Genomic DNA, 16579 nt, shown 5'->3' on the forward strand with positions numbered 1-16579 from the left:
ACGACATGCCCGCTCCCTAAAAGGTTTAAAAAAAAAGCCATTTTAAAACAGAACGCTTTGACTAAATTAAACAAGAATTGGCCAATGGCTCAGCTGAAGTCACACGATCATTACAGATATCTTAAAAGCTTCTCTAATTTGAACAAGCCGCCCTGTTCTACCCCTTGAAGGTTTATTTAAAGTGATATTCTGGCTTAATTTTATCTATACCCTTAATAAACTAAGGGTATAGATAACCTCCTTTCCAGGTTGAAAAACCCAAGTTTCTACAGCCTTCCCTCATAACTGAGGCTCCTGACACTGGGAATCAGCTCCATGGCACTTATCTGCACTGCCCCCAATGTTTAAGTGTCACTATTTTTCTCAGCGACCAGAACTAGACACAGTATTCAAGGTTTAGTCCAACGAGAGCGCTATAAAGTTTGATAATTACCTCCTCTATCCTTCATTATAGCATTTTGGTCATGTAGTTTAACATGGCTTTATTGATTGCTGTTCTTCATTACTTGGACATGATTAGCATTCTGGTATCCTTCTAGCGTTCATGTATATGCACCTTATTCTAGATTTGCCTTCCCCAGTGTCTGCTTATTCTTGTCCTAGGGACTTTCAAAAGACATTTGATGAAGTACCACATAACAGACTTATTCGGAAAATAGAAGTGCATGGAATGAAAGGGACGATGATAACTTGGGTATGTTACTGGGTAAGGGACAGGAGGCAGAGTGTGGTGGTGAACGGATGTTTTTCTGACTGGAGAGAAGTATGCAGTGGGGTCCCCCACGGGTCGGTATTAGGACCATTGCTTTTCTTGTTATATATAAATTACCTGGATTTGGGTATAGGGAGTACAATTTCAAAGTTTGCAGATGATACAAAAGTTGGCAATGTAATAAATAGTGAGGAGGATAGTAGCAGACTTCCGGAGGACATAGATAGATTGGTGAAATGGGCAGACACATGGCAGATGCAATTTAATTGTAAAGTGATGCACTTTGGGAGGAACAACATGGAGAGATAGTATAATTTGAATGGTACTATTTTGAGGGGGTGCAAAAGCAGAGGGACCTGGGGGTGCATGTTCACAAATCTTTGAAGGTGGCAGGGCAAGTTGATCAAGATGGTTAAGAAAGCACATGGGATACATGGCTTTGTAAATAGGGGCACTAAATACAAAAACAAGAAAGTTATGCTGAACCTTTACAAATCACTGGTTAGGCATCAACAGGAGTATTGTGTACAATTCTGGACACCACACTTTAGGAAGGATGTCAAGACATTGGAGAGGGTACAGAGGAGGTTTACCAGGATGATACCAGGGATGAGGGACTTCAGTTATGTGGAGAGAGTGGAGAAGCTGGGATTGTTTCCTTTAAAGCAGAGAAGGTTAAGTGGAGGTATTCAAAATTATGAGGGGTTTTGATGGGAAACAGTTTCTCTCTACTTGCTCTTTGTCAAATGGGTCGGTAACCAGAGGTCACAGATTTAAAATAATTGGCACAAGAACTGGAGGGGAAGTGAGGAGAATTTTTTTCACACAGAGGGTTGTTAAGATCTGGAACGCACTTCCTGAAAGGGTGATGGAAGCAGATTCCATAGGAACTTTCAAAAGGCAATTGGACATGTACTTGAAGAGGACTAATTTGCAGGGTTATGAGGAAAAAAGCTGGGGTATGGGACTAAATTGGACAGCTCTTTCAAAGAGCCGGCACAGGCACGATAGGCCGAATGGCCTCCTTCTGTGCTGTAAGATTCTATGATTCTACGTCTTTATCTCTGGGTACTTGTATCCATACCTACCCGTTTACTGCCTTCACCTTTACCACCTGTCTCATCGGGATCGTGTTTCCTCCCTGCCTCCCCCATCCATTGAATTAAATTATTTTCTACTGCTGGCTCATGTACCGATAGAGGTTAAGCTGGAAAATCTACGGATCAGACTGTGATGGCACAACCTGTAGACAGTTTCACCGAAAGAGCTTCATTTGGGGTAGTAAGCAGTTCAGCTCTTTACAGTACCACCTACAGAAAGGATCTGGTAAATTTCTAAGTAGTGAGAAAGTGCAGAACGTACAGAATGTTGCATATTAAAGATTTGTTAGAATTATAGATTTCTTAAGAAATTCAAAGAACATTTTTAAAAGACAAGTGCAGAAGTGAAACTACATTATCTGGGAGGTTGGAAAGCCCCTTTACAATTAGAACAATGCTTCCAAGTGCAGGCAGTAATGTGTATATTTGATTCAATTACTCTAACATTCCCCTCTCTTTCCCCAGAGAGCAGGCATTGCCACTGGATATAGTTTGTCTCTCTGAGGACAGACCAGAAAGGGTGACTGAATTCTACAGTTACTGTGATTTATGATTCAGTTGTCCAGCTCAAACCCAAAATGGTCAATGACTGATTGAAACTGGTTTCACAAAGCAAGGAGTCTGGGTTAGATACAGTTGACAGTCTGTTAGTTAAATTGTGTAGTTAATACACAATGTCATTCAACAGTTCAATTAACAGGAATAGTTAAGTGCAGGTACATTCACAACAGTCAGTTTAACAAATGGATTATGTTCAAATAAACACTCAAATTGGTGTGGTAATAACTGTCTGCTTTTGTTTCCACACTCTCTGGAATATTCCGCCAAAGAATAACAAAAGCAATACAAGAGCTACCTTGGAGGATGATTGTCACAATGTGCTTACTCCCATGATAGGGACCATTTAGTGTTCAGTTAACAATATGCAAGAACCATACATGTCAAAAAGCACCAGGCGTACAGGATCCTGAAGGGTCTGAACACGTGTATAAAAATAAGGAAAGTGCAGGCTCTCCAGAGAAAAGAATTCTACTTGGAATTGAGAAGCACAGATTAAGCAAAAGACACCACACCGTGTGATGACAAGACAAAAGGCAGGTGAGTGATGAAAAAAATTAAACTTGCTTTGTTGAATTATTTTACTCAAGCAACTGACCTAATTTGTCACTTTTGATCCTGCCATTATTGCAAGTTCCAGACTTTCAGAACCTGAGGCTTGTTCACTGTCACTAGGAGCCACCTACACCTCAAATCACACATGGCCTGAAGTGAGTGCAACTTCTCACTGTCGATAGCGAGTGTTGCTCAGAGTCTATTTGCATGTTCGGCAGCCTTTAAAATGATTTAAATGATGCAAGGCACGTCTGACTTTGCCTCCTGCTTCAGAGGTTGGAACTAAACAGGAAGGTAGATGTAATTCATTTTTAATGCTACAATCGAAGTAATTTGGAGGAAGTAGCTCCTGACCTAATGTAGTTATGCAGCACGTATTTAAACAAGTGACGAGATAGCACTTCAGCAGTGAGCTTGATCTACTTCATCATCCACGTTTAATGGAGGTTTTAGGTGCCAATTCAAAGGCCATGTCATACCTCATTAAGTAAAGCAAGTTTTGTTTAAATATATGAAGTGAGTTGTATTACGCAGCTCATTGTGCTGCTCTAACTAAAGATGCTAGATATGCAGCAACTGAAATCCTGTGGTAATTAGCCGTCTATACACTCAGTTAAGTGGTGGAGGTCCATACAATGTGGATAAATTCTCCTTCACCCTTTTGGTAAGAAATGATGCAATACATTTGCATACATAGATAAATAAAAGATTGCAGTAGGTTTTCTCTTGCTGTCATGTCACAGATAAGCAGAGTAAAGAGAATAAACTTTTCAACAGACAAAACTGATGGATTTATCTGATCATGTTGCCACCAGGATAAGGAGGCAGTTAAGAACAGCTTTCTTGCTGAAAGTTGCAGATTACCACAGATGGTGATATTGTAGGCAGCAACTGGCCCACCATTGTAAGGAAAAACTTTATTTAAAGAGTTACTTCTTGACCCTTTTAATATTCTGTCTCTTCCCCACAACTCTGCATTCTTCACTTAAAAGGGTAGACTGGTGATCTGCTTCCAGCAACTACCATGGGGTCTTGACATAGTCTGAAAGAGTAGAGGAGGGGGGAAACAAGGATTCTGCCAATGCACAGAGACGAGCCTGAGACCCAAGAAGGAATTTACACTCGGGTATCTTTGAGCTTGTACTGGCATGAAACCAGTCTGGGACAGATTCACCCCTGGACACTGGGCATTCGTGTAACGTCCACTTCAACTTTTCTCCCTGCCTCTACTAAAGGCACTGGCTCCTTTCTGCAGTACTATTCCATGGGTGCCAGCCACTGTCCAGTACCTCACTTAAGTGGCCACTGTTCATGCGTGAGCCTCGACAGTGAGCGTTGGCAGGTTATTGGACTAAGGCAGCCTTTACCGCCAGACTCAATCCTGTGCCCTTCCAGCAGGGAATCACTAAGTAGTGACTAGCCCAAGCCTGTTTTTCCCATCCCTAACTCAGGGGCACTAAGGTGAAACTGCAGTGAATCTACCACCACCTGAACAGTTGCTTTTTGTAGAAGCCCAGGATTGAACCTTGAACTTGCCTGTAGGCCTCTGGCAAGCTGCCTCGGAGTTTATTTTTTTTAAAGGCAGCATAGAGGATGATGAAACAACCTGGTGTGTAGGTAGCAGTCAACTCGACTTGTCAGGACCATGTCAATTAAAAAGGTCAATTATAACACATGCCAACAGCACCAGCAGGAATGCTGCTGGATTCCAGTAACTGTTCTTACCCCTGGAGTAAGGAAAAGGTTGATGTGCTTGTGAAGGAGAGCCTGATTCTGAGGGTTGCCGGCGCAGAAATTCTGCAGAAACTTGTGTGCGAGTTTCATGATCTCTTGCATTCGGATGTCTTCGGCCTGAAGAGGACAAGATTGAAGTGATTACTCCACTTTCCATCAGCAACTAAGAATATAGCTGGACTCTGCTGAGAAACTTCAACACAGAAGGGGTCGATCTTGACTTTTGTGCCATAGCGTAAATTGGGTGAGAGAGTCGGCAGCCCGTTTTACATCTCTCCCGATTTTTATTTCCATTGAAGTCACTGGGAGAGATGTAAAACAGGTTGCCGACTCGCTATCACCCGTTTAACGCTATCAGCACAAAGTCAGGATCTACCCCGAAGTATCTTATTTATTTTGTAAGTGAAAATCCACAAATTTAATGCATGCAACAATCATTTTTACCCTGATGCCCACAATAGCTATCGAGTCTTGTACAGGGCCAGATATTGATTGGTACAACACTGCAGCTTCAGAGGAGGCTGTATTGTACAGCAGCTAAAAGGCCCAGGCACAAAGGCAAGGTTCACGCCGGGGTGCTAATTGCTGGGCACGTCTGTTCGCTTTGGTCCTTCAAGGAAATCTGAAAGATTCAACCACTCAACGAAGCAATGCAACTGCCCGGGCGTGCGCACAAAATGATCTGCATGTCAGTGGCTCGAGCACGGCACTTTAGCCCAATACAAGAGGATTGGCTGGTACCTTTTCATAGGGAATCTGCAGCAGGTCCAGGACCACGGTGTGGGCCCCCATGTTCCTCAGTAACCTCTGCTGCTGTTTGCGGCTTTTCCTCACAGACGAGCTTTCTTGCACACACAGTTTGCTGAGTCGGATCAAGACCTGCAACGGGCAAAAAGCGGATGACGGTCTTTGAAGAAACAACTATGCCACTGGACAATTATTGCGCGCGCCGCAGTTCAGAGGCCTCACCTCCTTTATGACTCTATAATTCTTGCTGCTGGTGCTTTCGATTGTAGGCACCGCATCAGAACTGGCAGTCTGACCCTTCGCAAAGTCACCCTGTGTGAAATAAAAAACGCACACACGTATTTGTTCATTTGCACAACATGGTATCTCTGCATTTTAAAAATAGCATCGCAGTTTTTAAAAATCACTGTATATTTATCTGGAACATCTCACTAGAACTTTTTAAAAAACCTACCGGTGAGTCTTTACAAACCAGCATCAACTGACTTGTTTTAGTCCTCTGAAAATACATTGAATCATATTCGCCTCTCCCACCAATTCAAAACACAAATGTCAAATATATGAATTGAGGTCTGATATGGGGATCAACCACTTCAGGCAGTCGATTTTAAAAAAATTAAAAATTAAACATCTTGGCATTTACAGGTTAACCCCCAGCATAGTGGCTAAAACTGAGATTTAATCCAAACTTAATAAATTGAACAGAACGATCCTTCTTGAACCCTAATTTATCCTTTCCCCCAAGTAGATATGTTACACTTGGTGGTATCTCAATGTTATCAATGCTACGAAAGGATAGAACTGTCAAGAGGCTCATACAGTGCAAGAAGAAACCTTGCTCTCCCTTCTCCGAGTTCACTGCTCTCCCTTAACTCCTCCCTCCATATAAACTCTCCAACCCATATTCACACATTCTCCACCCTCGCCCAAAAAAAGACATGCTCTCTACATCTAGACATAACAAATGTTAATGCTGTCATTCAAACTGTGGTCTCCCAGTAAGGGTACCTGTTGCTGTTAGTTACAGCTAACGGGATTAACTAATTATGTGAGTTTATTTGCTTCATGTGCCAAGGGGGATACATTTTACCTCTTTTTTCTTCTTCAATTCACTTCCACCAGTTGCACTTTCCCCCACTTCCAGTGACTCATCGTGGGCGTGGCCCTTGAAAACCCAGAGCTCCGACTTCTCTACCAACAGCCTCAGCTGGTCCAGGTCCGCTTTGATTTGTTTGTAATTGTCCACATCCTGGCTGGTGACGAGCAGCTGGACCTTTGGAACATCACAAGAGATCAAACAATGAAATCCAGAAAACTCTTCCAAAATGGTTTGCACACCAATCATCAGTTCGGCAGTGCCTCACATATCTGTGGAGAGCGCAGTCCAGACACTTTACCACATTAAATCATTAACACTGGGTACTCTTCTTTCACCTTAGATTGTGAACTCCAGAAAGGATATGGGGGCAAGGAAGTGTTGTTGTCCTGCATTCCAAGTGATGAGAACTCCTTCCTGTAAAAGAACATGTTACACCTCCTGATAAAACAAATAGGAGAAAAGAGAAGAGCAGGGCCCACTACCTGGGCTTTGAGATTCTGCATTACCTGGTTAAGTGAGGAATGAGCGAGCAGAGATAGTTTGCAAAAGCCAGCACCAGTTTCGCCACATCAACTATACCCTGATGATTAAAGGTTGTTATGTAGCCAAGGATGTCCATCATCGATCTAGAGAGCTACCAATTTCTGGCTAAGACCAGATTGCGTTCAGCTGATAAGTAAGTCAAATAGTACAATGCCGAAATCCCCTCTCTTTCTCCCCCCCTTAAAAAAAAAAGGAATTTACAGCTCAAAGGATCTCGATTGTGGGACAAACCAGATGTAAACTTCAGTTGTGCGCAGTAGAATTGCAAAGCACATCAGGATACAATTCCCCACGCAGCAAGTTCCAATCGGCTCTGAATTGCTCGCATGGAAGGTTAATGGGAAAATGCAGTGTAGCCCACCCTGGACCACAATGGTACACCTTCTAGTGGCTGTGGACACTGTCTTAAGCTGGTCATATTGGATAATTGTGTAAAGGAGTGGAGGAAAGACATTTATTTAGAGATTGGGGGTCATAAGGATCAAATACTTGAAATGAGAATTTGATCTCCTTAAAAGACAGGATGAGGGAGACTATCACATTTTGCACCTTAGCATAATTATGTTAAAAATATTACTATTAAGTTAAATGCAGCTGTCAAGAGATTAAATTCACAGAACAGCAGAGCTTAAAAATGCAAACTAGGATTCAGACAAACAGTCTGAACAAGAGCGCTTTAGGCAATGAAAGTTAGGTCAGAGATTCCAGTGCACGTTCACACCTACTGAGTTGGGGATATTTTGATTCAAGTGAGCCCAACACGAGTTGACTCCTGAGAATATATTCTTTGGAGAAGGGTAGACGGTTTGGTGGACAGGCCTACTGGCGAATCCCTGAATGGGGAAGGAGTCAGATACCCCATCCTTCCACTTTCTGTGAATGCTCAAGTGACCTTTGGGCAATGAGTCAGCCAACTAGTTCTGGGGAGGAAACCTAGCCTAGCTTATGGAAAGCCACTCATCTCAAGCCCAGAGCAAGTCAACATCAGAAACCTGACCAGGAGAAGTTAAGCATGTCCATTAATAGGGAGACTGCGACATAAGTTTTATTGTTTCTCTTGTCCTCAAGAGGAGGATTCTGTGGTTAGTTGAATCAAGGTGAGATTTGATTACATCTGTTACTCTGTACATTCATTTGCTGTCTTTAAAATAAAGCAGCTTCACGATTCCAATCTGACCTCAACTCAATGAAATGTTTCACGTCCGCCTTCAGAGAAATGCACGTATGAAAAAAAAATATCCAGGTTCAAGTCACATGGGGGTCCTATCATCACACTCCCATTACGTGATCATATAACTAGACATGGGGCAGTACAGGCACGCTTCTGAACATGAGACACAGACCATTTACGGGAGTGAACGGCAGCGCTGTCTGCAAGAGATTGTCTGTGGTAGAACAGACACTTGGTTGCAAGTACAGCTTCAACAAGGTGAATCCACCTGTAATATCTGCCAGCTTTCATCCGTTCTTTATTCCAGAAGAGTTTTAAAAAAGTAAAGTGAATTTCGGTACTTTAAAAGGCAAGTAAGAGTTTGTGCTCGGAAATAAAGAACTTTTCCATTTTTGGAAACCATGTCAGCATCAAGCACTCCCAGATCAGGTACAGCACAACCAGATGCAAAGTAAAACCAAGTATAATCTGCTGTAATAGTGATTGAAGAATTTCTTTATACTGTAACCACATTTATAAAGAGCAATGTTACAAGTTTCACTACACTGAGCAGAAACGGGACTTAATTGCAATCTGAGAAGAGCACCCTAGTGCAGTGTGAATCTTTCAGTTCTTGCATCGCACATTCTAGGAACAATGCTGTAGGCCAATCAGCCCCTCGAGCCTGTTCCGCCATTCAATTAGATCATGGGTGATCTGTGAATCAACTCCATCTACCCACCTTCGTTCCGTAACCCTTGCCCAACAAAAATCTACCAATCTCAGTTTTGAAATTTTCAATTGACCTCCAGCCTCAACAGCTTTTTGGAGAGAGTGAGTTCCAGATTTCCACTACCCTTTGTGTGAAGAAGTGCTTTTTGACATCACCCTTGAATAGCCTAGCTCTAATACTATTATGCCCCCTTGTTCTGGACTCCCTCTTCAGAGGAAATAGTTTCTCTCTCTCTACCTTATCAATTCCTTTGATCAACTTAAACACCACAATTAGATCACCCCATAATCTTCTATACTCAAAAGGAATACAAGCCTACTCTACGCAACCTGTCCTCATAATTTAACCCTTTTAGCCCAGGTATCATTCTGGTGAATCTGTGCTGCACCCCCTCCAAGGCCAATATATCCTTCCTGAGGTGCAATGCCCAGAACTGAATGCAGTACTCCAGATGGGGTCTAACCAGAGCTCTGTACAGCTGTAACATAACTTCCACCTCTTTTGTATTCCAGCCCTTGAGATAAATGCCAACATTCCATTAGCCTTTTGAAATATTTTTTATACCTGTCCGCTAGCTTTTAGTGATTTCTGTACTTGGGCCCCTAAATCTCTCCGCTCATCCACAGTTCCTAGCTTCTCGCCATTTAGAAAATAATCTGATCTATCTTTCTTTCTTTGGTCCAAAGTGGATGACCTCACACTTTCCCACATTAAACTCTACCTGCAACAGTTTTGCCCACTCACTTAATCTGTGGCTTTAAAGGGGATATTGAAATCTTATTGTCAAATTAGGGGCTTTTTGTACTGTGACCTTACACCCACCAGTTGAAACTATCTAAACTCATTTCACATTTACAACCAGCACAGAATGAGATTACTTTCACCAGCAGTCTGGGCTGAATTCAAGTTCAGCTCCCAGAGGTGTAAGGGCTGTGTGTTTTAACTCACTGTGCCACCCACTCCTTTGGGATAGGCCTCACCTCAGGCCCCCACACTGCTCTCGGAGTGTCGCTGAAGCACAGTCCATTCCGACCAACAGATCCAGAGCTCCACTCATGTGACCAAGTGCCTGTCACTCCAACCTCCGCCTCTCGAGCTCCTCTTCACCCCACCTTGCTCCCCTTCCGTCCTCTCCTCAACCTCTGCTTCTTACACTGCCCTTCCTCCTCTCGGCCATACTCCTCCATACCCATGTCCATTTCCTAAACCATCCACTGACACTGCCCTGTTCAGCTCCCATCTTCCTACCTCATAGCCTATCCTGGCGCTTATCAAGTATGATATGCTTACCAAGAGTCATCTTACTCAGTCTTCTCCCCATCCCTCTCTCCACTCCGACAGCAGAGTGATTCCTTCCATTCCTTCTTCTGTCCTTCCCTTACAACACCCCACAAAATGCTTACTCTTTTCTCCCTTAATAATCACCAGACTTCTACTCAGTAGCTCCCAGGAACGTATGGCCAAGATCAGGAACTCATGGAGGCTGGATATGGATTTCCAATTATCTTGTGGCGCATCCAGCTGAGCTTGCTGAGACTGCCACCACAGGACAGATTCCAGGGCCCTCAAGTATCACAGGGATTCTTTTGCACGCAGGGAAAGCTCACTTTAACGTGTACTGCAAGGTGACAATCCCCTCTCCTCCACCAGACTGGCTCAAACCTCTCAGTAGATGCAATTACTCCAAAAAAGTAGTAATGTCGCACAACACTTCTAAATATTTTTTTTCCCCAGCATAGGGACAATGGAAAGTGCAAATAAGAAGGTGGCATAGAGGAACACTGAATAATGGGGCCACAAACATCTGGTTGGCCTTAAAGCCAACCATCGAGTCTTAAACCTGCTCCTGTTCCCTTCAAAACCAAACTGACTTAATCAAAAATAAAAAATCTCATCAGTAACCATAACAGTTGATCTGTTTGCAAAGCTAATGGGCCAGATTTTCCTGTGAAAATAATGGCAAGGCTATCAGCGCTCACCGTTATTTCTGTGCTTCTGGTGCAGCAACTTCCAGGGACTGCACATTCGCAGTTAAACGTGGAAATCCGGAAGTTGCTCTACCAGATGCGGCCCCTCCTCCGTAAACTGCACGAGAACAGCATCTTGCCGGCTAACTCCCCATTCAAATGAATGGAATAGCGTGAAGTTCCTGCACGGGTATGATCTAATCTCGCCAGAAAAAGGCATGGCAAGTCATTTCAAGTATAAGCACACTTTTAACGGTGTGGTAAGTCTTAATGACTGCCAAACAACCTCTCCAGCACTGAAAATTAACTTTTACAAGTGTGGAGTCTCATTCCTTCAGATTTTAATTATTGTTGGACATTTAAAAAAAACATTTTAATTTTTATTTCTTTACTTTTTCTTTCTGTCTCTTAATTCAATATTTCTCACCCTCTCTTTATTTAACTTTCTGTACCTGGTTTGATATTGGATTCACTATTCTAACTTACACTTCCTGATTCTGATTCTGTGCTGCTTATTATCATGCTTCAATCTCATTGGTTAAGGGGATACATAGCTGCTTGCTCCGTTCACACAGGTCCCAGATGCCCGGGAGAGGGCACCGCGCTGGATTGAGGGCTGCGGGAGAGGAAGTTGCTGTGCAAAAGCCCTTGGAAAGTCTATGGGCAAGTCAAAGTGTAATGATATTTGTTCACCACTCACAGGAAAATCCAGCCTCATGTTTCTCACAGCACTTCATTTCCATAAAAGCAAATTAGAAGCACAAGGTAAGTGTCTCTAAAGTTTCTTCAGCAGATACAAGATTTAGACAATCCAACATTGAAATCCACCCAAAAATACTTTTATCCTTAATTTTTAAATGCTTGCCATTTACAAATGTTAACACTGATCTCATGCCAAAGAAATCCCTGGCCTGTTTCTTTCAATAAAAAGGACAAAAGAGCTGCCAGGACCAGGGCTTGTTTGCACTTGTTTAAACAGGGAGCGTAACGTAGGCCAACCGATAGTAATCAGTGGTGTGCCTCCTCGTGCAATTGCAAATCTAACCTCGGTTGACAAATGTAAAAGCAATGTTTACTACAAGTCTGGTAGATAACAGATTAGGAAGCAGCTCTTGGGAAGAAAAGTGGAACTTGTACAACAACAACCTGCTTTAATATTCATTTTTCAAGATGGCTGGAGGACAGGATGGTCTTAGACCTGGAAGACTTGGTCCGTTGATGGTGGGCCCAGCGAAAGAAGATGTCCTTCTGCTTAACAAACAAGCACACTAGACCTTGACCATATGGAATTGGGAAGTTCTGCTCCATAAGGAGTTGGAAAAATGAAGTTACGACCCTTTTCATGATATTTAATTGGCTTAGTTATGTTCACCATTTCCATCTGTTCGTAACATTACTGTCCTGAATTCCAAAGTGCAAAGCACAGAGGATCCACTATACAGCCTGTATGCAAACTGTCCCTCCTCCCGAGTGGGAAAGTCAAATTTATGACAATTCCTCATGATCTAAAGTTCTTTGCATTCAGTTTGTTCAGGTTTTAAAAAGAAACTGCTAAAAATGTATTCTAGAATTTTTATGGGTACGAGACATTGAAACACACGTCAACCATTAATGGAAAAAAGTACCTTGCTGAGCAACACAGCCATACACCCACACTCCCATCGATCGCTATGATCAGTGACCAAGGGAGTTTCAACACAAAGTCTAAAAGTACACCATTTCATCCTATGTGTCAACTCCTGCTAAGCCCTCAGTACACAGAAGTTACCTGCAAAATGGAGTGTACACATCAGCAATCAGCATTAATAAAAGAAGATGCCTTCAGATACCTGTTTAAAAGCTTGAAGGACCTCTTGCCTCTGACTAAAATGTCTAAATAGGAGATGGAGTGCTCCAGATACCAAAGGTGGATAGTCGTGCATTGTGAGGTGAAGTAAGACTCGTAGAAATGTTCTGCCTCCATGATCGTCCAGATCTAACGGTGTGTTTTCATCACTGTATTTCAAGAACAATTGAAGAAGTGACACAAGTGATTGTGATTTCCCATTAAAAAGCAAGAACAAACAACCTTGCATTCCTATAGTGCCTTTCACAACCTCAGGATGTCCCAAAGTGCTTTACAGCCAGTACTTTTGAAGTGTAGTGATACATCAAGGTCCCACAAACAGCAATGTGATAATGATCAGATCAATCTGTTTTAGTGATATTGGTCGAGGGATAAATATTGGCCAGGAGAACTTCTCTGCTCTTGGAATCTTCTAGTGTCATGGGATTCTTTTATGTCCACCTGAGAGGGCAGACAGGGCCTCGGTTTAACGTCTCATCCGAAACCACCAACATTGCAGCACTCCCTCAGTACTGCACTGGAGTGTCAGCCTAGATTTTGTGCTCAATCCCTGGAGTGGGACAAAATGGACAGCAAGTTGGACCCACACCACCAGGTCACAGAGGATATATTCATCCGGCTATTCCACTCAATGTTCAAAGTCTGAGGTCTACCATCAGAGGGATGCTGAATATTTGGGGAAACAATAACTCCTACACTCCTAGTTTACTGCGTCAAAGACAACATGGGCAGAGGCCTTGTAGCGCGACACCTGCCTGCTCTCTTCACAATGTTGTCTCTGGGCAAATTATTCTATATCTGTACTATCCTAGCCCCGACACCTCTGCTGCCAAGAGGGTAGACAGTAGGCCTGTGCCCAGACTGCCAACACGCCATATAGCTGGCTGCCAGGAGGTGCTATGGACTGCTCAGGCATTCTATTGCCTCATTTTTCTTCCCAACTCCCTTTATAAGGAGATGCCATAACCTCAACTCGGCACAGCTCAAATTATGGATGGAGTAAGGCAAAGTTCAAACCCACCTTCATCCCTCATTCTTGTGGCTCTGTGCTCTTCATGCCCAGCACCACTGAGCTGCCCATTATTTAACTCTTTTTTGAATGGGCAATGGTACATTTCACTAAGGGAGCAAACACAGCCCGCTACATTTATATTACAATCTGATGCATTTTACCAAAACACCAGACGTTAACACTTGCCTTCCACCAAAGATTCCTTCAGCCTGTTCCTCGATGTGCTCAAAATCCAATGTGCCTGTAAAATAAAATAAATCGAAGAATCTGAGAACTTATTTGTGCAGAACTTAATGCCGTATACATCACCGTTTTTACTGTGTTCAAATTTCAAGTCCATTTATTTCTTGGCTACCCATCTCCCAAAAGCTCTCTGCCCACCTGCTCAATTGAACATTACATGTATTTGCTTCGAACACTGACATTTAAAAAAAAAATTAAATCTTGGGATGTGAGCATTGTTAGCAAAGCCAGCATTTATTGCACAGCCCTGAGGAGGTGGTGGTGACCCTTCTTCTTGAACTGCTCCAGCCCATGTGGTGAAGGTGCCCCCATAGTGTTGTTAGCTAGAGAGTTCCAGTTCAATTGTTGCTATTCTTTGTAGAGGTTTGATATAATTTAGTGGCTTGCTAGGCCACTTCAGAAGGCAGTTTAGAGTCAATCACGTGGGACAGAAGTCACGCATTGGCCAGACCAGGTAAGGATGGCAGGTTCCCTTCCCTTAAGCAAATTAGTGAACCAGTTGGCTGTTTATGACAATCCAACAGCTCCGTCGTCACTGATACCAGCTTTTTATTTCCAGATTTTTTTTAAAAACTGAATTCAAACTCTCAAACTGCCATGGTGAGATTTGAAATCATATTATCTGGATTATTAATCCAGACCTCTGGATGACTTGTCTAGTAATATAACCAATAACATACCCTGTACTATTCCCACACAGAGCACCTACGCCTCTGCAAATTTTACCCAATAAGAGTAAACTGGTGTATATGGAAGACTTCACAGTGCTGATTGAACATATTTCAACTTCTTTCATGAGCACTGAAGCCTCTAAATTTGGTGGCTAACTGCAGTGTTCGTTAAGTAGAATTATCTCTAATATACTCAACCTCTTTGGATGTGTTTTAAAACAATGTCAGCACTGCTGGGTGTTCTGCGACAAGTGGCTCGCCTCCCAACTCGCCAAGGCCTTTACACCACCTTCAAGGCACAAGTGATGGAATACTCGCCACTTGCCTAGATGGGTGCAGCTGTAACAATACTAAGGAAGCTGGACGCCATCCAGGATAAAGCAGTCATCTTAATCAGCACTTTATCCACTAGCCTAAACATCCACCCCCTCCACCATCGGCATACCATGGCTGCACTGTGTATTATCTACAGTTTACACAGCAGCAACTCACCAAGGCTTCTTCGACAGCACCTTCCAAGCCTGTGACCCCTACCACCTATAAGGACAAAGGCACCTGGTGCATGGGAACACCATCACCTGCAAGTTCCACTCGAAGTCACACACCATCCCAACTTGGGACATATTTTGCCGTTCCTTCATCAGAGCTGGGTCAAAATCCAAGAACTCCCTACCCAACAGCGCTGTGTATCACCTTCATCACACGGACTGCAGCTGTTCGAGAAGTTAGGCTCACCATCACCTTCTCAACTGCAACTAGGGATGGGCAATAAATGCCGTTTACCCACATCGCAAGATGAAAAGAATAATTACAAACGAAGGCATTGAAAAGATTAACACCCATATAAATAAGGTATGCCCAATGCTCATTTTCAAATCATCAAAGAGGAGAGCAGCTTACACACTAGTGTAAATTGACATCAATTATCATTTAAAAGGGGCCTTAAGATAGGTGGTTGCAGTAGTCAAAAATTAAACCAGCCTATTTACTGGGAAATGTATAACTATTACCGGTAAAGGGTTAAATCCATAGTGACAGTCACTCAAGCTTCAGAACTGTGAGAATTTAAGCGACTTAAAGTCTATTCCAAGACAACGCTGTGTGGCATCTTCATTAATCTCAGCCGGTTGATACAAACCTGGAACATTACTTGCACCATCCTGAGAAACTGATCCTATACTTGGTGGGGAGTCAGTTGATTGATGATGTGCGTTGCTTTCATCAAACTCCCGTTTAAATATTGATAGAAGGCAAGAGATTCTATAATCCAAACGAACATTCAAAATGAACTGAAAGAGAAAAGGGTTAAAATAATGGTTTTAACAGCAGTGTGCAGCCAATTAAATGAAAAATATACTCCTCCCAGACATCAGGTGATGAGCAACCACTGCTCCTACTTCAACTGAGAAAATTAAATGTTATGGAAAGAAAGTCAGACCTGTATTTATTTGGCACCTTTCATGACTTCAGGGCATCCCAAAGCACATTACAGCCAATTAAGTACTTTTGAAATGTAGTCACTGTTGTAATGTAGGAAACGTGGCAGCACAGCAAGGTCCCACAAAAAGCAAGGTGATAATGAGTAGATAATCTGTTTTGGTGATGTTGGTTGAGGGATAAATATTGGCCAGAACACCAGGGAGAACTCCCCTGCTCTTCTTCGAATTAGTGCCATGGGATCCCATGAGGGCAGCCTGGGCCTTGGTTTAACAGCTCACAGGAAAGATGGCACCTCAGACAGTGCAGCACTTAAATGTCAGCCTAGATTATGTGCTCAAGTCTCTGGAGTGGGACTTGGACCTATGACCTTCTGACTCGGAGGCAAGTGTGCTACCAACTGAGCCACGACTGAGAAAGAGACTGAAAAAAATATATTTTATGGGGGCTGTCACAAGGCAAGAGACTTGCG

General features: G+C 42.9%; 1 protein-coding gene across 6 annotated transcripts in view; it reads right to left on the reverse strand.

Moving 5' to 3' along the window:
- Positions 1–16579, reverse strand: part of itpr1b (inositol 1,4,5-trisphosphate receptor, type 1b) — a 439399-nt gene that overhangs the window by 229672 nt on the left and 193148 nt on the right. For all 6 annotated transcript variants that reach the window (XM_067998943.1, XM_067998947.1, XM_067998944.1 and 3 more), the window contains exons 24-30: positions 15809–15959; positions 13943–13997; positions 12728–12893; positions 6497–6679; positions 5629–5718; positions 5401–5538; positions 4651–4776 (exon numbers count right to left, since the gene is read on the reverse strand). In XM_067998943.1, the coding sequence (XP_067855044.1) occupies positions 4651–4776; positions 5401–5538; positions 5629–5718; positions 6497–6679; positions 12728–12893; positions 13943–13997; positions 15809–15959 (909 nt within the window). The remainder of the gene's footprint in view (positions 1–4650; positions 4777–5400; positions 5539–5628; positions 5719–6496; positions 6680–12727; positions 12894–13942; positions 13998–15808; positions 15960–16579) is intronic.

This window comes from Heptranchias perlo, chromosome 17 (genome assembly GCF_035084215.1).
Source record: "Heptranchias perlo isolate sHepPer1 chromosome 17, sHepPer1.hap1, whole genome shotgun sequence".
NCBI lineage: Eukaryota > Metazoa > Chordata > Chondrichthyes > Hexanchiformes > Hexanchidae > Heptranchias > Heptranchias perlo.